At 37.7% G+C, this 20,824-nt stretch overlaps 2 protein-coding genes and 1 long non-coding RNA gene across 3 annotated transcripts; 2 read left to right on the top strand and 1 right to left on the bottom strand.

Annotated features, from left to right (window-relative positions):
• Window positions 1-3,647: 3,647 nt before the first annotated feature.
• On the top strand, window positions 3,648-6,794 carry LOC133857916 (receptor-like protein kinase HSL1). Its single transcript, XM_062293303.1, has 2 exons — window positions 3,648-6,283; window positions 6,356-6,794. The coding sequence occupies exons 1-2, from the start codon at window positions 3,655-3,657 to the stop codon at window positions 6,697-6,699; spliced, it is 2,973 nt and encodes a 990-aa protein (XP_062149287.1). The 5' UTR covers window positions 3,648-3,654; the 3' UTR covers window positions 6,700-6,794.
• Window positions 6,795-9,282: 2,488 nt separating this feature from the next.
• LOC133857987 (uncharacterized) lies at window positions 9,283-11,205 on the top strand. The gene is made up of 3 exons (XR_009898405.1): window positions 9,283-9,583; window positions 10,715-10,811; window positions 10,904-11,205. It is a non-coding gene; the product is annotated as an uncharacterized LOC133857987 (long non-coding RNA).
• A 1,105-nt stretch (window positions 11,206-12,310) lies between these two features.
• Window positions 12,311-14,075, bottom strand: LOC133857501 (protein FAR1-RELATED SEQUENCE 5-like). The gene is made up of 4 exons (XM_062292768.1): window positions 13,885-14,075; window positions 12,671-13,759; window positions 12,516-12,582; window positions 12,311-12,433 (listed from the first exon to the last, which is right to left on the bottom strand). Exons 1-4 carry the CDS (start codon window positions 14,073-14,075, stop codon window positions 12,311-12,313), a joined length of 1,470 nt encoding a protein of 489 aa, XP_062148752.1.
• Between the last annotated feature and the right edge of the window lie 6,749 nt (window positions 14,076-20,824).

The following is a 20,824-nucleotide window of genomic DNA, read 5'->3' as shown; positions in this document are numbered from 1 at the left end:
CGACTCATGAACTTCATGAGAACACTACCCATGCTAAGAACTGCTATATTTAGAATCTACAACCAACCTCCATAAGGTCGCTCTCTCATGAACGTAGTGTCACAACCACTTCCCCAAAAGAGCCTGGTTGAACAAGTAAATTCTAAACCCCCAACCTTCCTTCAACTATCGGAATATACACCTTAGTCACCAACTGGAAGGGGGAAAAATAGACAAGAAATAAGTAGGCAGATTAGTTAAAGTGCTTTTAATAAAGATAACTCTCCTACACTTTCATAAGTACATCATCTTTTATCCAGCCAAACGATGCCCTATGTTCTCAATGATGTCAATTTAAATGAAGGGTGATAAGTGTTTCTTGTTGTCAGTTCGATATACCTGAAGGAAATGACAGAGAAGCAGATTGTCGCATTCTCTTGAATGCCGAAGGAAAAAATAGAAAGCACAAATGCCTTATGATGCCATCCTCATTTTTTTTTTTTCTCATCTGGGTGGGGGGAAGGAAATGCCATCTCCCATCGTCTTCTACCCTATTCTGCACTTTCTTAGGGTTGGTTAAGCTCACTCGAAGTGTAGTTTAAGATTCTACCTGACGTGCAGATGGGTTCCAACTTGAAGTGACACTAGGTCAGGTCAAGTCAAGTCAAGTCAAGTTCTGGCCTCCTCAATGGCTGCCTTTCTTCTTTCCCACTATAGGTCCACATTTTTGGATGCTTTTTCTTTTTCATTGCTGATAATCACATACCTTTGGCTGCATGTTTGGATCCTTGCAGATTAGATGGAATGAATGTAGCTGTTGTTTGGTCCTTCGGTAATTTTTAGACATAATCCCACAATTTACTGATAGGCTCCTTATGGTGAGATTGATGTTCCGTTTGTTTCGATGTAAAATGGTTTTCGTCGTAAAATATTTTCGACAAAATCATTTTCAGAAAAAATGATTTTCTAGAAAACATTTTTTGGTGTTTGGTTCGTACGAAAAAATTACGAAAGGCGAAAATGCAACTGCTGCCGGAATCCGGTAACGTCCGGTTGCCGTTGCCGGATTCCGGCGAGCATGTTTAGCCAGATTTGGCCAAAATGATCGGAGTTTGGCCAGACTCTTGCCGGACTCCGGTCAGATCCGATCGGATCCCAGCCATTTTGGCCAGATCCAGCTGGATTAGTCACCGGATCCGGCTGTATTTCGGCCAATTTGACTAGATTTGGCCGGCTTCTGACCATGGCTGGATTCCGGCCAGTTTTGGTCGGAATCTGGTTCGCTGGAATTCGGCGAAGGTTGTCGGATGTCGTCGGATTCTGGTGCTGGCAGTATTCCGGTTGCCGGATGTTGTCGGATTCCGGCGCTGCTTAGATTCCGACGACCGACCATGGCCGGATTCTGACAATCGAATATCAAACGTGCGTGTAAAAATGAAGAGTTTAATTTTAGAAAATGATTTAAAACCGTAAATCGTTTTCTAAAAATTAAAGAAATTTTTACGATTAAATTGAAAATAATTTTCGTTGATCATTATTTTCGTCCTTATCAAACACTATAAAATATTAAAATTATTTTTTAAAAGTCATTTTACATCGAAATAGATGTAGGATGTGCCGACTGACTAATCATTTTCATCCTGCCATGATTGGATGCTTGACTGACTAAATGAATGGAGGACTTTTTTTTAGCACCAATAATTACACTTGGAAAAGTTGTGAGAGAGACGAGAATAGAAAAAAAAAAAAAAAAACAAAAAAGGTTGCTTTAGTGGAGGAGGGCCGTCGTCACTAAGAGCGATTACTCTTGCGTGGACTTTGAATAGGGGTGAGAAAAATTAATGAGTTGATAATTGAGATATAGTGATATACCGATTCGTGGTGGAAATTGTTGGGAAGGAAAAGATGATTCTCGTTGTGGGAATTGTCTGGAAAGGGAAGGTCCCACCATTTAAATTGCGTCGAAAAACTTCCACCAGTTGTATTCTATTACATACATTTTCTCTTTGAAAAAAAGCAAGGAATGTCTCTTTCCTTGAACGTTCAATGCTGTCTTTTCCATTTTTCACGTTATGGTAGGTAGAACATTCTTAACAGTTTTATCAAAATAGTTAAAATATTAAAAAATTATCAGTTTAACAAAAAATGTTTGGTGAGTGAACTAGTGACTACTATTCAGTCCCTAAATTATTAAAAATTTATAAAAATTGACATTTTTTTTTTTTCACTTTCACACCCTCAGCTTGGCTCTAAGATGTTATATTTATGTCTCTCTAAAAATGATATAACATAATTTAATTTATGATAAGTTATTATTGAGTTTTGATAATAATGGGAGAAAAAAAAAAAAAGAGGACGGAGGAGAAACGCAAGAGGGCGGAGACAGAGCTCTTCCCATTTTCCCTATTCGAACTCAATGAGAGGAGGAAAACCCTCTCTTCGGGACCTGGAGAATCTGCACATGGGGGAGTAAAAAGGCTCCATGGCGCGGGGAAGGGGGGGTGGGGGAACAGAACTCTTCCCTCCTCCCCTGCCTGCGCTCAAGGGAGAGCTAAGCGAAGAAGTTTCGACGAGCGTAAGCTGACATTGCGAGGTACAGTGATGGTCCTGTTGTAAACATTATATCAATTCCTGATTTTGGCCGCTCTCTATTATTTTCAAGTGACTGGAAACGTTCACCATTTTTTCACAACAAGACGGAACTACACTGCTCTATCTTTTCGGCGAAAACGAGGATCCGGCCTTCTCATTCTCAAACTAGTTATAATATATTCCGAATACTCAGGAACTGCGATCCCAGGATGAGGGCTGCTACAATTACACCCAAATCCCACACCCTGATGTGGCAACTCTTTTTTCTCTTTTTTTCCTAGATCGGGTGGCTTTCCAGTTTCCAAAACCAAAACTGCCCACCCCGAACCACCCCGGCGCCACGCGAGTTTCGGGTCGGATCCATGCGTGGAGAAGAACCATCTGTGCCCGACCCTCCGCGCCGCCTGAACCTAGCCGTCGTTCCACGTGGACCCTCCGCTCTGCTGGACCCGGCCGATCTCATCACCAGAGTCGTCGGATCCGTGAGACTCCCGGATCGGAAACACACCCACCGACGAGCAACCGAGGCAGATCCACCCGAGTTTCAGGTCGGATCCGTGCGCAACCGAAACGACGAGATCCATACCCCAATGTCGCCGGTTCAGACGGTGACAATGACGGTGATGCCTGAAGAATGAAAAAAAAGGAACCCCGAACCCTCGATCTGCTTTCAAAGAAAAAAAAAAGAAAAAGGAAGAAAGAAGCCGATCTGCTTTCAACAAAGAAAACGGGGAAAAAAAAAAGTGCTGAAGGTGTTGTCACGTCAGGGTGTAAAAAAATGGGTGTTGGTGTAGCATCTTCCTTCCAGGATTGTTAGTGATCGAATGAGGTAAAGCCGGAATGGTTAAAGAACGTCTATAATGCTAATCTTTAATTCCGTACGAGACAATATTTATTTATTTATTTTGTTTTTGAGCTCACCAAGACTTCAATAGTAATATACTTATGGTCAACGTCTCTGCTTAATTCCCAGGAAAGAATAGCCAAAGCGACCCTCGTTGAATTTTCGACGTCTAACGTCTTTATATAGTTTCACTTTCACGCGTTTTTAGCGCATCATTGAAACCAGAGTTCAACCTCCAAATGACGAACACAACCAAAAAATCCATCAAACTCTCTTTCTACACAAGCCTCTTCCTTCTCCTCTTCAGCCGTGCAACCTCTGATCAGCTCCATGATCAAGAGCACGCAGTTCTACTGAAGCTAAAGCAACACTGGCAAAATCCCCTGCCCCTCGGCCATTGGACCTCATCAAACTCATCCTCCCACTGTATCTGGCCAGAGATCACCTGCAGTACCGATGGCTCATCAGTCACCGGACTATCCCTCCAAAACATGAATATCACTGGAACAGTCCCACCCTTCATCTGTGACCTCAACAACCTCACAACCCTTGACCTTTCATACAACTATATGACCTCTAATGAGTTCCCACAACCTCTTTACAACTGTTACAAACTCCAATACCTCGACCTTTCACAAAACTACTTCGCCGGCACGGTACCTGACGACATTCACCGCATGGCTCAGCTTCGCCTGCTCAACCTTGGAGCCAACAGCTTCTCTGGAAACATCCCAGCATCCATCGGGCAATTAACAGAGTTGAGAACACTTCAGCTCTTCCAGGTTCCATTTAACGGTTCTTTCCCGCCAGAAATTGGCAAATTGTCCAATCTCGAACGACTAGAATTGGCCTGGATGACGAGAATCACAACAAAGTTGCCTTCGGAGTTCACAAGGCTTAAGAAACTGAAGTATCTTTGGGTGGCAGGCTCCAATTTGGTAGGAGAAATCCCAGATACGATTGGAGAAATGGCGGCACTGGAGCATTTGGATTTGTCGAGGAACAATCTGAGCGGGAAAATCCCGAGCGGTTTGTTTATGCCGAAGAATTTGAGTAAAGTGTTCATTTACAAAAACAAATTGTCCGGGGAGATTCCTCGGGTAGTTGAGGCTTTAAATATAGACGTTGTTGATCTCTCCGAGAATCACTTGACCGGAACAATACCCGATGATTTCGGAAGACTCACCAAATTGTCGGGTCTGAGTTTGTTTCTCAATCAATTATCTGGAAAAATTCCAGATAGCATAGGTCGTCTTCCGGGGCTGATAAATCTTAGGCTGTTTGACAACAATTTATCAGGTACTTTGTCTCCGGACTTTGGGCGGTATTCTATGCTTAAAGAGTTTCAGGTGTCGTCCAATAGGCTTATTGGCCAGCTGCCACAACACTTGGGTGAGAATGGAAGGTTGGTAGGAGTGGTAGCTTTCAACAATGACCTCAGTGGTCAATTGCCCCAGTCGCTTGGAAATTGCAACAATTTGATAATTGTTAAGGTTCATAATAATAGGTTTTCTGGGAATGTTCCTAGTGGCCTATGGACATTATTCAATTTGAGCATCTTGATGTTAAGCAACAATTCATTTACAGGTGAGCTTCCCGAGAGAGTGTCATGGAATCTTTCTCGATTAGAGATCAGTCACAACAAGTTTTCGGGTAATATTCCGGCCGGAGTGTCTTCCTGGAGGAATTTGGTGTATCTCGACGCTAGCAATAACCTCTTAAACGGTACAATTCCTCAAGAACTAACAGCTCTTCCTCTTTTAATAACTCTTTTTCTTGATCAGAATCAACTCTCAGGCTCCCTTCCATCAGATTTTTTATCATGGAAATCGCTAAATATGCTAAACCTCAGCCGAAATGCAATCTCTGGACAAATTCCAGAGGCATTTGGTTCTTTACCAGGACTTACTGTTTTGGACCTCTCTGAAAACCAACTGTTTGGTGAAATTCCAAGTGAACTTGGCCTTCTGAAGCTCAACTCACTCAATCTCTCTTCGAATCATTTGACTGGGAGGATACCAAGTGAATTCGAAAATGATGCATATGCCAGCAGCTTCTTGAACAATCCTCGCCTCTGTGCTAATAGCCCATCACTAAACATTCCCAACTGCAATTTCAAACTCCAAAATTCAAGCAAACCTTCATCCAAATTGCTTGCTTTGATTATAGTTTTATCAGCAGCTTTCCTAGGTTTGGTAGCGTCATTTCTTGTGATCAGAATTTATTGGAAGAGAAAGCATGTATTGGATTTGATGTGGGAGCTCACCTCATTCCAGAGCCTGAATTTCACAAAATTTGACATTTTGTCAGGACTGAGAGAAAATAATGTGATTGGTTACGGTGGATCGGGAACAGTATATCGTGTTGCTATTAATCCATCTGGTGAAATTGTCGCTGTGAAGAAGATATCGAATAAGAAAAAGCTAGAACAGAAGCTTGAAAAAGAATTTCTGGCAGAAGTCAAAATACTGAGTTCAATTCGACATTCCAACATAGTGAAGTTGCTCTGTTATATCTCCTGTGATAATTCAAAACTTCTTGTCTACGAGTATTTGGAAAACCGCAGCTTGGATCTATGGCTGCATAGGAAGAGTGGAGCATCAACTGTCTCCGGTTCAGTCCATAACGATGTCTTGGATTGGCCTAAGAGGATGAAGATAGCAGTTGGGGCTGCCCAGGGGCTCTCCTATATGCACCACGACTGCTCACCACCCATTGTTCATCGAGATCTTAAGTCAAGCAACATCCTATTAGATTCCGAGTTTAATGCAAAAATCGCCGATTTCGGTCTAGCCAAGATGATGATCAAGCAGGGAGAATCTGCTACAATGTCAGCTGTGGTTGGGTCTTTCGGCTACATAGCTCCAGGTGTGTGACATAAAATTTTGCAAGTTTCATTTTTATTATAATTTGTTGAATTGTAATTAACTTAAACTGCAGAGTATGCTCACACGATACGACTCAATGAGAAGATTGATGTTTATAGCTTTGGGGTCATCCTTTTGGAACTGGCAACTGGAAGAAAAGCTAGTGAGGGTGACGAACACACATCACTTGTCCAATGGGCTTGGCGACAGATTCAGGAAAGCAAGCCTATAGTTGATGCCTTGGACGAGGAGGTCAAGGAGCTCTGTTACTTGGATGAAATGTCCTGTGTTTTTCAACTTGGAATCATTTGTACATGTACGGATCCTTCTGGAAGGCCGTCCATAAAAGAGGTTCTCAAAATTTTGCTCCGACACACCCAGCCACTTGTTTTTGGAGAGAAGAATATTTCCGAGTAGATGCTACAACTTTGCCATCCATTGTTTGACGACTTCTCGAAAAATTCTAGATATTATAATTTTATCCAATATTCATTTAACAATGCTGACATGATACTCTCAACTAACATTTAGATTAATTACTTTTAAATAAAAGTAAAAAAAGATCCGATGATTGGTTGGTAGTTCCATGTCAGCATTGTTGAATAAATATTGGATAAAATTATAATATTTAACATTTCTCTTTTAAAGCTAGAGGATAACATTGTTGTTTTGTTTTTATGTTTGAATTATCTCTATGTATTATATATATGAGTAATGCTACTCTTCACACCCATTTCACATCGGCTGACGTGGTGTGTTTTAAGTAGCTTAAAATACGCTACATTAGCCAGTGTAAAATGAATGTGATAAATAAGTGTAAAGAGTAACATTACTCTACTATATATATATATGTGTGTGTGTGTGTGTGTGTGTGTGTGTGTGTGTGTGTGTGTGTGTGTGTGTGTGTGTGTGATGTAATCCTAATCTATAAGGATTACATCTTTATCTAAATAGCTTATCTAATCTAAATAGAAGTAGTAATTTGAATAAGAGTCTTATCTCTTTTAGTGAGAGAAGACGAGTAATAGTGGTTGTTTTCATTTAAAGTTCTATTTGAATAGTAATAGGTTATCTAGCTGAATGTATGTGATAACTCTATCTAGAATCGAGTTACACTCTTATGGGGATTTTGCTAACTTTATTGTGTATTTAAAGGAAGTATTATGGAATATATGTTATGTTGAATTTTGTTAAGTAAAATAGTCTCACTGTGTTTTTTGGGAGTTTCTGGCTCACTCGAAACAGCTAACCTATCCATTCTTGTGTTTTGTATTAATTGGTTCACATCAATTGGTATCAGAGCCATGCGCTTTCCTCTTGAATAGCAAGAAGTGTTTGTCCAAGAGGACCGGTTTCCCTCAAAAGAAACCAAATATTAGACAACATAAGAAAATCAAAGAACAAGAGTTCTCCGATCCACACCATCACCATGTCTTTCCAATTTTTTTGGAGTGAAGAGGACCAAGCAAAGATAGAAAAGATGCGATCAAAATTTTTCGTGTGGAAGGAAAAAGCCAACAAAAAGATAGAAGAGCATATGGGAAAAATTGAAAGTTTTTCTCCACCATGCCCCGCTCCAGCAAGCCAATCAATGCCGATAACGTCTACCCCACCGGATGTCACCATCACAAAAAAGAGGAAGAAAAGAGTTGTTGAAGCAACAAAGATCCATCCAAGTCGATGTTCAACCAAACCACTGTCAACCAACCGCAGATCCGCCCACCCCAGTTGCAAATCCAGACGTCACCGGAGCCAGCAACGCCGACAACACTGCAGGGGTTTGCATTGCAACAATTTCCTTAGCCCATGCAGCCAACGGATGAGAAAGCAGCGCCATAAGCCCATGTCGCCATCTCTTCAGCCCGTATTACCAACAAATAAAACAAAAGCATCACCCTTAGACGAAGACTTGCACTATTCAGTCCCTGGGTTTATTCTTTACTGTGGTGTAAGTGAGTTAAAGCAACGACGAGCTTTTGTATGGCTCAGAAAAAGGGAAAAAAAAAATATATATGGACACAATTTCCTTGTTTTTTTCCTTGAGGACAAGGGAAAGGTTAGTGGGAGGGAATGATGTAATCCTCATATGTAAGGATTACATCTTTATCTAAATAGCTTATCTAATCTAAATAGAAGTAGTAGTTTGAATAAGAGTCTTATCTCTTCTAGTGAGAGAAGACGAGTAATAGTAGTTGTTTTCATTTAATGTTCTATTTGAATAGCAATAGGTTATCGAGCTGAATGTATGGGATAACTCTATCTAGAATAGAGTTTACACTCCTATGGGGAGTTTGCTAGCTTTATTGTGTATTTAAAGGAAGGATTATGGAATATATGTTATGTTGAATTTTGTTAAGTAAAATACAGTCTCCTGACTCACTCGAAACAGTCAACCTATCCATTTATGTGTTTTGTATTAGTTAGTTTATATATATATATCTATATAAGGAGGTTCCCCTTTACATGTATGATGTTGTTGTATTAGAGCAACATGCTCTTTCTTCTGGAGTCTGTTTTATATTATCTTGGGCATATCAATAAAATTACTAATTATTCAAATATTTTACATGTTTCTTACTCCTTTTTTTTTTTTTTGTTCTTCTTCTTTTTTTTTTCTTTTTTTTCTATTTTGTTTTATTAAAAGCAGAATTTATTAGTTTTAGCGGCAAAATTTATCATTTGAGTATTTGATATAATTTTTATTTGAGTTTATTTTTTCGGTGGATCTTTTCAGTGACCATTGAGTTACCACCGCCAGATTCTTTACTATTGCGCTATATATTGATGCTTGTGGCGATAACAATTTTTCTTTTTTCTTTTTTATTATTTTATATTTTATTTTTATTTTTTAAAGAAAAACATGCTAATCTTGCAAATTACCATGTGTTTCATGGAGCATGATAGAGTGGGAATAACTTCTGTCCGGTCGTGGCAGAAAGGTTGGGAGTTTTGCCCACCAATAAAAAATGGACACGTCGGCACAAAATAAAAAAATGGATCCTCTCGCTTCTCCATTCGCAACTCTCCCTTCGGCCCTTCTAAAATCCCTCCCCACAGCAGAATATCACAATACAGCCTGAGGAAAAAACACGAAATCCACCGGAAACCCACCGAAAATCCAGCAGAATATCCCCTGTTTTTCTATCGTCACAGGAAACCCAGCGGTCATCCCCTTTCCCTCTTCGGTTTGCTGCAACACGAGACACCAAGAGAGACAGAAAGGGAACGAGAGAGAGAGGCTAGGCCGAGATAGAAGCGGCGCACAATGGTGACGATGGTGAAGCTATTGGAAGCAAGAAAAGTTAAGTATCAAGCTTCTCTTTACAATTTAGTTGTACCCACTACTTATAACCCACAAAAATCATGTTAATTTGGTACGATTTTCTTAGGTTTAATTTATGTCCACATTTTGGGGCTTTTGTTCTTGTGGTTGTTGACTCAGCTTGGGTTCGGTTTTGATGGTGATTTGGTTTGGGTTGGAGGCTCTGGTGGGTAGAGAATGTTTATTGGAGTTGTTTTCCCCTGTTTCTGTAAGTGATGGCCGAATGGGGTTGTAGGCCGATTTTAGGGTATAGTTTCGTATGATATTGGGTATGTGGAATTCTGATTGATACTTTGGCTTTGATTTTGGTGGCTGAGTGGTTGTTGACTGTGGGTTGAACTAGGTTGATTTTATGGAGAAATTTATGGGTTGTGTTGGCTTGACCGAAAATGGTGTGGGGAAGATTTTCATCTGGTATTAATTTCTTGATTGTTTTGAGCTCTTACCAAATGAGTGTTTAATATTTTGGAGTGAATTGTTGAAGGTGGGAGCTCTAGCCGTGTGGGTTGTTAATGGGTTTTTTCTTGGTGTTGTTGAATCTGTTGGGGCATCCTTGGCTGGAATTGTTTTGAAGGTGGTTTTTGGTTGAACTCTTGTATTATGGCTGAATGGATGGAGATAGATTTTTTCTCCTCCTAGCCATGTAGGTATCTTGTGGTGATTTGGAGCATATATTGAATAGGTTAATATTGTTTTGATGATGATTGCCAATTGGGTGTTTTGATTGAGAGTTTGTGCTTGTTTTGGGAATATGGTATTATGATGGTTTAGTGTTTTGAATATTGGAGTTTGGTCCATTGATGGCCGTGGGTGTATGTGTGTTGCTTTAAGAGATTTTGGGTTGTGCTTGTGTTAGGTTTCTATTGGCTTTTAATTTGAAGATATGAGAGTGGCTTGATGAGGAATTGATTTTGATATTTAAAGGTGGATTGCAGATTGATTATTGGAGTATAGTATCTAATAACCGTTTTTTTTAGCCTAATTTCTAATTAAGAGCCCCTTCTATACCAGATTTGGGTAAGAACAGCATTACTCTCTTTTTTAACTGGTAAGAATTTATGAGCACATATTTGAATTAGACTTTTAACCAGATATGTTTGGTGTTTGTAGAGGACGTTTGGAAAGGACTTTGGAAAGGACTCGGGTTGAACTCCAAGACCCTGGAGATTCAGTGCTTTTGTTGGAGGTTCGAGCAGATCTTCAAAAGGTTAGCTTCTTTAATTTTCCATTTAGAAAAACTCTCATTTTCTTCTTGTGCTTTTAACTGTCGTTTCTGATGGATATTGTTTTGGAATTTAGAAAGAGAAGAAGCTGAGAGACATCTTGAGGAGTGGATGCTGCATGTTAAAGAGGTTCCAAAAGTGTCAAGAAGACGGCATAGATCACCATTTCTTATTCTCTCAAGTCGACGTGAAATTAGCGTCGAGGGTCTTAAACATGTCTAGGATTACATCCGACCAACTAGTTTGGTGTCGCAGTAAATTAAGTCAGATTGGTTTTGTGAACAAAAAGATGCATGTAGAACCATCCTTCTTGCTTTTTCCATGTTGACAGCATTAGCTTTGTCACGGCACACATGTACACAATAGATATTAGATAGAGATCTCAAATTTCTTTGAAGACAATTGTATCCTCAGACAACTTTTTTGCATGAAATTTTTCTTCTTATGGAAAGTTTTCCTTTTGAAACAAAAAAGAGGAATTGGTGCAACACTGTATGATATGATTCATTTCTCAGTAATTGTAGGTGTAGACAGATTTCAAACCACTGCAACAGTAAAAAGATGGTTGATTCGGTGGGATAAACATTCAGCCCCGCATGTATTACACGAATATTAGTCCTGGAAAACTAAGGCACCCCACTCATGCATGACAAAAGGGGTCCAGTTGATCCCCACCACTGCCCATATATTCTTCCTGCAAAAGTTCTATTCGCTGCACTAATTTCAACCAATAACTCATTTTGATTTATTTGGCAAATTGCACCATAATTGGACTCGTGGAGAAAAATATGTAACAATGGAAAAAATAGGATTCTACAGATTGTAGTGCACAAGTTGATCCACCAAAATCAACAGCAAAAAACCTCATATCATGGACAAATAAACAAATAAAGTTGGAAATCACAATTTTAGTGCATTAATAACTTCCCAAAATACTAATTAGTTATAGCCATATACAAAAGCATTTGATAACTAAAAAACCAATCACACATAGCCACATGCAACCATATCTTGTGCATTACAATCTTACAAAAAAAGACAACACCATACAAAGATTAGCAACTTCAAGGATGTCCATAGGAGTCTAAATTTGATTGAAGCGCCTTCCCAGCTACACCTTACCCTTCCTCAAGATGATGTTCCAAACATGCATGTACAAAACTTTCCATTGTATGTTGTTCTCCATGATAGAAAAAGAAAACACCTGAAAGGCATAAAAGAAAACAAGTTCATGAGGCTTTCATAATAATTGAATGCTTTGAAATAAAACTAGTTACAATTGAGAAACTTAAACCATCAACTGATGCAGGTGTGCTTGAGCATCATTAAAGGTAACAAAGAGTCTCCTCATTACTAATTATAGGATATGTTTTCTTCATATGCCGATTGATTTATATAACAAATGTTCATAACTAAAAAATCAATCACAGATTGTGCATTACAATCTTACAAAAAACACCACACCACACAACGATTACCAACTTTAAGGAATTTTATAGGCGTTGATGTTGTCTGCACCAATATCAATTGTAGTAGATAAACAAACAGGATCTTGAGACATGGCAAATGTATTTGCAGAGGGATACTCCATAGTTGGCAAAGAGCACTGTAAATTATTGACAAATAACAAAAATTAGGTAATGGAAAAAAAATTCTTTAATAAAGGATATGTTATAATAAAAATTTACCTTTACTAAACTTTGTTCATCTATCAACTCCAAATAAGCTGGCCTCATATTGGCATTCACAATATTCCTATAGAAAAGAAGATTTTAATACGAATTAAATCAAAATGCATGTTAATGTAAATTATTGTAAATAAATAAAAAATGTATAAGAATACCTTGTTTGCTTATGTGAAGGGCAATTGGTTCTCACATGCCCTGTTTTCTTGCAAATGGAGCATGTCCTTTTCGTCATTGCTTGCTTTTCTTTTGGATTTTTTTGTCTCACAGATTTGGGTGCTCCTTTACATCGAACATGTAGAGGATCTTGCAAAGTGAATGTAAGGTTTGATAGTACTTGGTTGTTTAACACAAGATCTTCGGCTCTTCCTTCATTAGCATCATTTATATCTTTATCACTACCATCATCCATTATCAAAAGCTCGTGATGAAGCTTTTGTAAACCAATGCCAAGATGTTCATATTTTCTTTTTGATTGGCACCCCACTTCGACAACTTCATAAAATTGCAACATCAAGCTATTTCTCATCAAGGTGGAAGAATTTTGTGTTTCTACTTGTATATCATCACTAGATATGCCATGTATAATGCGACTCTTGGCATTGATCGTCCATCTCTCTAGAACATAATGTTGGGGAATAGTGTCCACCAAAGACTTTTTCAAAAAAATTTGAAGAATGTGCGCACACAAAATTCCAACAAATTCAAACTTATGACATGTACAAGTAGCTTTCTTCTCAAGAACTTCAAATGAAACTTCATAAAATGGACTTTCTCTCCCATGAAGAGTCACCCTATATATCTTCGTCCCTCCTTCTTCCCGATGTTTAGATGATTTGAAATTTTGACTGTTAAATAACTCTTCTTGAAATATCAAAAAAGACTCTCTTGTGTAAACCTTTGCTGCCTCTACTTCCATCTTGTAACATGTTTTTAAAATCGGTCTAGAAGTTTTTGTCTTCACATCTTTTTGTTTCTCTTTAAAATAACGTGCATCCAAGGCTTTTTCATAGTGATAGACAAATTCACTCACCATTGTGCTCGAACGAACATAATCTTTAAAAAACTTATTCATACTCTCACTCCGTTGAGTTGTAGACATGCCAGCACAAAATGTGGTTCGCAAGTAAGCCGGCACCCACTTTTCACGCCGCATATAGAGTTTTTTCAACCAATCATTCTCTACCAACTCATACTTGCCTACAATTTCACTCCATTCCATCTCAAACTCTTCAATTGTGATTGTGCTATGAATACAATGCTGGAAATCTCTTTGAAAAGACGGATATTTATTATATATATGAGCCAAATGTTCTGAAACTTTTTGTAAAATATGCCACAAATACAATCTATGAGTGACATTTGGTAATACCTCTGCAATTGCTTACCCATGGCCTTGTCATCATCTGTGATAATTGTAGAAGGAGCACGTCCAAGCATTGCCTCAAGCCATGTTTTCAACAACCATGTATAAGATTCAGCCGTTTCATTTACGAGCAAAGCACATCCAAACATCACAGATTGGTGATGATGGTTAACTCCAGTAAAGGGAACAAAAGGCATCTTATAACAATTTGTCAAGTAAGTCGCATCAAAAGTAACAACATCTCCAAAATATTGGTAGCTCGTGATCTAGCATCTGCCCAAAAACAATTGCCCATGCATCCATTTTCATCTACTTGGATTGCGTAAACAAAACCTGGATTTTGGGATTGTCTCTCAAGAAAATAATTGTACATTTTTTGTGCATCTCCCTCTTCAAAACGAAATATTCTTTTATTGCTCACATAATTTTCAACATCTTTAGAAATGCAACCAACATTATAGTCGCCACCTGATTCTTTACTCAACACTGACATTATCTTCCTTGGGTGTACACCAGACTCATTGAGAGTATCTATAAGATTTTTTTGGGCACGTGTTACCACTCTATGTCCACGAAGTAAACTTGTACTTCTAGGAGAAAGGAGCTCATGATTATGTTCACTTATGAACTTACATACAGTCCATTTTAACCCCACTTTCTTTAAACCCATAATTGCTTTACATCCTATCCTTGTTTCGGCAGGCTCTGAATTTGTATAGATTTTCTTTTGACAACTTTGATGACGAAATCCTTCTCTTGAACAAACATATTCTATCCCAATTAATGACTTATCTTTCGATAGTCGAGAATGATTTTTTCGAATGCTAAAACCTATTCGTCTTGCGTAAGCATTATAACATGCATGAGCATCTTCTAATTCATCAAATTCCATACTAAGACATGGTTCCCTCGGACCATTAAATGAAGAAAGGCGGACAATTGGTTGCTTCAAATCATTTTGATCTTCTACCATTTCATTCTCAGCATGACTATTAGGACTCATTTTAGCGATCCTACAAGAAGATAACAATATTCTTCAAGTATAAATACTGAAATATTTAAACACAAACACAACTTTAAACTAGAATTATTGGGTCATGTTCTAGCATCACATCCAACATTTTTTTTTTTTGAGTGAATGAAAGCTTTATTGACAGCAACTATATAACACAAAATGTTTGTGTTATAAAAAAATTAACACAATAGGTTAATTGACAGCAACTATATAACACAAAATGTTTGTGTTAAAAAAAAAATTAACACAATAGGTTATAAATTTCTACATGTGCTTTCTTGTATTTGGCATTCCCTACATGAAACGTTGTTAAACAACACAATCTGCAGCATCCTCTAAATTAATTGGAAGATGAATTAGCACTCTAAATTTAATTGCAAGATGAATTAGCATCCTCTAATTTAAAAACTACCAATTTCCTCTCATTTTTAGACACTGATACATGAAATACATGTACAAAAGAGAATGCCACATGAATAAGGACCATATTTTCTGGTGAGTGCCCCTTCTATACGGCAACCAAACAGGGCATTGATAGAAAATAAATACAAAATAAGGAACCAAGCAACCAAGCACAACTCATCTAACCTCGAGTGAAATTTCTGGAGTTCAACAGACGGTGATTTGGGGCGGACGGGCGGCGGACAGGCGGATTTGGGGCGGACGGGCTGATTTGGGGAGGACGGACGGATTTGGGGCCGACGGACGGACGAGCGGGCTGCGTGTTAGGGAAGGACCGGAGGGCCGGCTGATGGGCGGACGACGGACGGCTGACGGGAGGACGACGGACGGCAGACCGGCAAACCGGCGAACGTGATTGGGCAGTGGGGTTTGTCTCTTTTGTTGGAATCGTGAGGCTTAGAAGAATCATAACTTAGAAGAGAGTTTAGAAGACAGATGGGGAGGGATTAGCTAATTCAGTATCATTTTTATTTTTTGCTTTTTGCTGACGTGTCAAGTGGTCATTGGTTGGCAAAAAACCACTGGTTTTTGCCTCTGCCGTATAGAAGGGGCACTCTGATAGAGTATATATCATAAGGTGAGATGTCCGGTTTAGTTGATGTGATAGAATCTTTAGGATTTGATAACGGTTGATGAGATATTATTTCTAGTTTTTAGGTTTCAATTATCTTTTAGTTTTTTTCTCTTGGTTTTTCATGTGGTTGGTAGGAGTGAACAAATTCCCGCAATACCTACCCCCCTCCTCCCGCCCCCTCTAGCATAAAAATCGCACCCATGGTGCGGGCCACAGGCCTTTATTTGGGTCTCCCGCATGGTGCGGTGCGGGCTGCAGGGGGGCCCTTGAAAATTCTCGGGTCCCCGCCCCGCCCTGCACTTGCACCACACACACACACATATATATATATATATATATATATATTTTAAAAAAAAAAAAAAGAAAGGGAAAAAAGAACTTAAAACTTCTAACTTTCTAACCTAAGTTATCTAACCCTAGCTGCTCTTTGAGTTGCACAAAGCAGTGAAGCATAGCGCAACACCCCGCACGCACCCGCAACAGAGGAAGGAGAAGGCCCTTGCTCATTTCTCGTTTTGTCTTCTTCCTCTTCTTAGAATATGTCATTGTTTGCTCCTCCTAACATCTTTGTCTCTGACTCTCTGTCTCTGTTGGGTTGTTTGATTTGCTCGCTATCAAGGTTTATTTTTTGATGCTTTGTTTGAGGGTGTTCTCGATTGGTTGTGCTTTCTCTGGAACATTTAACATTTGAGTTTTCTTTATCTTGTAATATTTTGCTTATTATGTTCTTTGCGTTGTCAGTGATTTGTTCATTTATTGGATTAATTTAAAGCTCTGTTAGTGGTTATCACAAATGACTTTCTGGGTTGTTTTATCGTTCTTTGAATTTAGGTCTTGTTGATTATTCTATATTCTTCTGCATTCTTCTCCATACCCGCGGGGATCCCTGCATACCTGCGGATCCCCGCCCCATCCCCAACCGCCCCGCACGGTTGCATGGGGTTTTTGGCGGGGTGTGGGGCCAAAAAACGACCATCCTTGCCCCCCCCCCCCCCCCCCCATGCGCAGCCCTACTGGTTGGTAGGAATTCTTTTAAACTAGCTGTTTTTTAAGAGTGTTATCTAATTTTTTTTTAAAGAGAAATGATTGTTTTATATGTATTATATATTTTTTGTAATTTTTTTTAAAGTTAATTATATTTAATCTTTAAATTCTACAGATTCAATAATTACTTTAAAAAAGAGATGTACAAAAAATATATGTGTACCACGTCTATTTTCTAAGAGTGTCATTAAAAGACAACATACCATATTCGTTAAAAATTACAAAAATACCATTAATTAAAAATAATAATAAATTATATTTTTTTAAAAAAAAAATAAAGGTTGTGTGCATGCATGACCCATGGCTGATGTGGCTTTTTCTTTTCTCTCTTTTTGTTTTTGTTTTTTTGTTTTTTTATTGTTTTCAAATTTATAGGAGTATTTTTTGTCTTTTTGCGGGGCAAAAGGAGTGAATTGCAATTTCTTAGTAGTTTTTTTTTTTTTTGGGGGGGGGGGGGGGGGGGGTCGCAAATTGCATAGTAGTTTAAGGGGGGTTTGGCTTAAAACACGCTACATCAGCCGACGTAAAATGAATGTAATAAATAAGTGTAAAGAGTAACGTTACTCTACTTTCTATATATAAATCCTTTAAGAGTCTATTGTATTAGATAAGGTTTTGATAGTGGAGATTCCTTTTACATGTATGATGTTGTATTAGAGCAACATTCTCTTTCTTCTTGAGTCTGTTTTATATTATCTTTGGCATATCAATAAAATCACTAATTATTCAAATATTTTACATGTGTCTTAAAGCTTTTATTTTTATTTATTTTTTAAAAAAAAACATGCTAATCTTGCAAATTACCACGTGTTCATGGAGCATGATAGAGTATATCATAAGGTGAGATGTCCGGTTTAGTTGATGTGATAGAATCTTTAGGATTTTTTGATAAGGGTTGATGACATATTATTTCTAGTTTTTAGGTTTCAATTATCTCTTTATACTTTGAGTCTATATAAAAGATTGATTATCGCTAAGTATTCTAACTTTTATTATAAAATTCTTACAAATTGACATGGCAACACTAAAATGTGGATTGTCACTTTACGTGATAGATTATATGGCAATTATTATGTTTACAAATTAATGTGATAGCTCACATGAGATTTATTATGTTAGCTACAAAAATGTGATAGTACTTTCTCGTGACTTTCATTTCTAAAAGAATGCAAATGGCCATATTTCTTCAATTTTATGTTCAACTAGCCATAGTCCTTTATTTTATGGGGTAAAATTGTCCAAATGAAATAGAAAGGAGCCTATTCAATGCAATCATTGCTTAATGTGAAATGAAGAAATTCGAGGAATGGAGAGATCGATACATTATTTGCTTTATAGTCTTTCGCACTAACACCCTTTTCCTTAGGCAATTATGTTTAGTTAAAATAATTTTAGGATGCCCAAAATTAGGAGTATATATGCGGGTAGATATTAACTGTTCGTATTTATTATTTATGCATGTGAATGTGATTAGCAAAAAATACTATTCGCATGTGTGGATGCGCATAGCGGTATGTGAATACACCCTTTATATGTTTTATTAATGTTTGCTGGCTTGATTGTTATGCTCATTGAATCATGGGATAAAAAACATAAGGGTTTTTCTTGTGAGCATTGATTTCTATGAATATTTTGAGGTCGTATCCACCATCCTTTTTTTTTTTTTTTTTCTCGATTCTACATATATTTTGTATTGCATTATATTTTCAAAACAAACTCAAAAAATTAAAATTGGTCAAAATTATTTTAAAAGGCTTTTAAAATAGGTTCATTACCTATTTGTGGATATCGAATAATAACCAAACGGATGCGTATAGTAAAAAAAATAATGTAGGTACGGTTGTTGATATTGTAATTTGTATTATTGAGCTCGTTCTACATAATTTGTGAGGCAATTGATCTCATGATTTCTTGAGAACCCTTGCTTTGCTTTCATGACGACAAGTTGTTTTTTTTTGTTGCCATAGTCAGACATCATGGCAGGCAACAATGAGATTCCAATGTTGTTAGGGTTGAATTCACCAGGACGAGAAAGCATAAAACATTTTAGGAATGTGGGATACGAGGAAACCAAAATAAGAAAACTTGAGGGCTTTGTCTTTGTGGTTATCGTTCTGTCTTTTGTGCAGAATTACTTTATGGAAGTTCACAAATTCCTAAGCGTATAGGCGTCTAAAAGCTAGGTAGTGTGTAAATGGATTTCCTATTATCTTTTCAAATTAACGGCCCAACAAGAAGGTCACCTTCTTTCTTTCTTTCTTTCTTTTTTTTTTTTTTTTTTTTTTTTTTAATTGAATAAGAAAAATAGTTACAACGAAAAATTATTCTCATTTCTGATCCAAAAGAAAGAAGAAGTAGACGATCTTATTATTGAAAAAGGAGTGCACTCCCAATGTATAGTAGACCCAAATCAAATTAAAACACCACTGAAATAATTACAAGTTTAGAAAATGACTAATGACTCGGTCCTATTAATGGGCCTCACAAGGCAGTTTGAAAAGTTAAAGAAACACTGATTTGGACAAACCTATATGCACCCCACATGATAACAACAACAACCACAAGGAATATTTATCTTGGTCTTTGGTCCACCTACCTTTAATTTCTATAAGCGCACAACACGCCAACAACCACGAGTACAAATTTTTTTCAACAAATAGGGTTGTAAAACATTTTTTCGACTGAATTTTTAAAAGTGTCGCGTGCTTGCTATTAGCATGCGAGAAGTACATGAGATAATGATGAAGTATTGACTTCCCATCGGAAGACAATTTGGTCCCTAATTAAATCGAGTGTAGTATTGAATCTTATGCACTAAATATATTTTGGTTCAATGATTCCAGCCACTGCATCTGAATGGACGGAGGAGTTAGTTCTCATTCATGACTCAAAACTTTTTCCAACGCCAATAATTAATTCCACTTGGAAAAGTTGTTAAAGAGACAAGAAAAAACAAAGCTTGCCGGCACTATTCCCTTGCAGGACCGTCGAAGTCACTAAGAGCAATTAATCTTTGAGTAATGATATGCCGATTCGATCGTGGTGGAAATTGATCGGAAAAAGAAGATTCTCGTTGTGGAAATTTACTGCAAAATGTATGTGAGCAACAAGCGTTTACCATTAAAAGTGCGTCCAGGTCTTCCACCAGCTTTTTTCCAACTTCCATGTTTCCTCGAAGGCGTCTTATTTTTCCATCACAATGAATCGTTCGTTTTTCAGGGAAAAAAAAAAAAAGAAAAGAAAAGAAAAGAAGAGAAGAAAAGGGAATGCCTCTTCCTTCAATGTTCAATGCCATCTGTGTTTTCTGGCCTTTTTGTTATAGTGTTATCGTTCTTAAACTTTTGTATTTCTCTTTGTTTTCTTATGTTGGCTCAGATTAATTAACCTTCATCAGTGTTGTTTTTTCTGTTGTGGTGATTCTCTTTCGGGGGTGTAGCTGCAGTTTTTTCTTTGCTAAGTTACAATTTGGGTTATTGAATCTTTCAAGATCTGTGGTCATTCTTGGGCCTCTTGGTTGTGCCATTTTTTGTGCCTTTTGTCAAACCGCCTTAATTTTGACCAATTTTTTTGATATTCGTGCTAAGAATTTATAAGGCCGCATCATTCATTTGATACATTCTCTTTTATTTTATATTTACTTGCACTAATGAAGTTATTCTATAGCTTTTTGTTGGGTTGTCCAACCTTTTAGTTGTTCTTTATTATAATTCCTTTGTTGATGTACTTGAAAAAAAAAAAATGCTATCTTTCCCATTTTTCATGCTACTTTATACATACCTAAATTGCAAACTCTCTTAAATTTTAAAAAGTTATAATTGACCCTTCAAATTATTAGCCTATTTTTATTTAGC

The sequence above is a fragment of the Alnus glutinosa genome, chromosome 14 (assembly GCF_958979055.1).
Source record: "Alnus glutinosa chromosome 14, dhAlnGlut1.1, whole genome shotgun sequence".
In the NCBI taxonomy this organism is placed as follows: domain Eukaryota; kingdom Viridiplantae; phylum Streptophyta; class Magnoliopsida; order Fagales; family Betulaceae; genus Alnus; species Alnus glutinosa.
The sequence above is the reverse complement of the archived record's forward strand: the minus strand, read 5'-3'. Positions and strand labels throughout refer to the sequence as shown.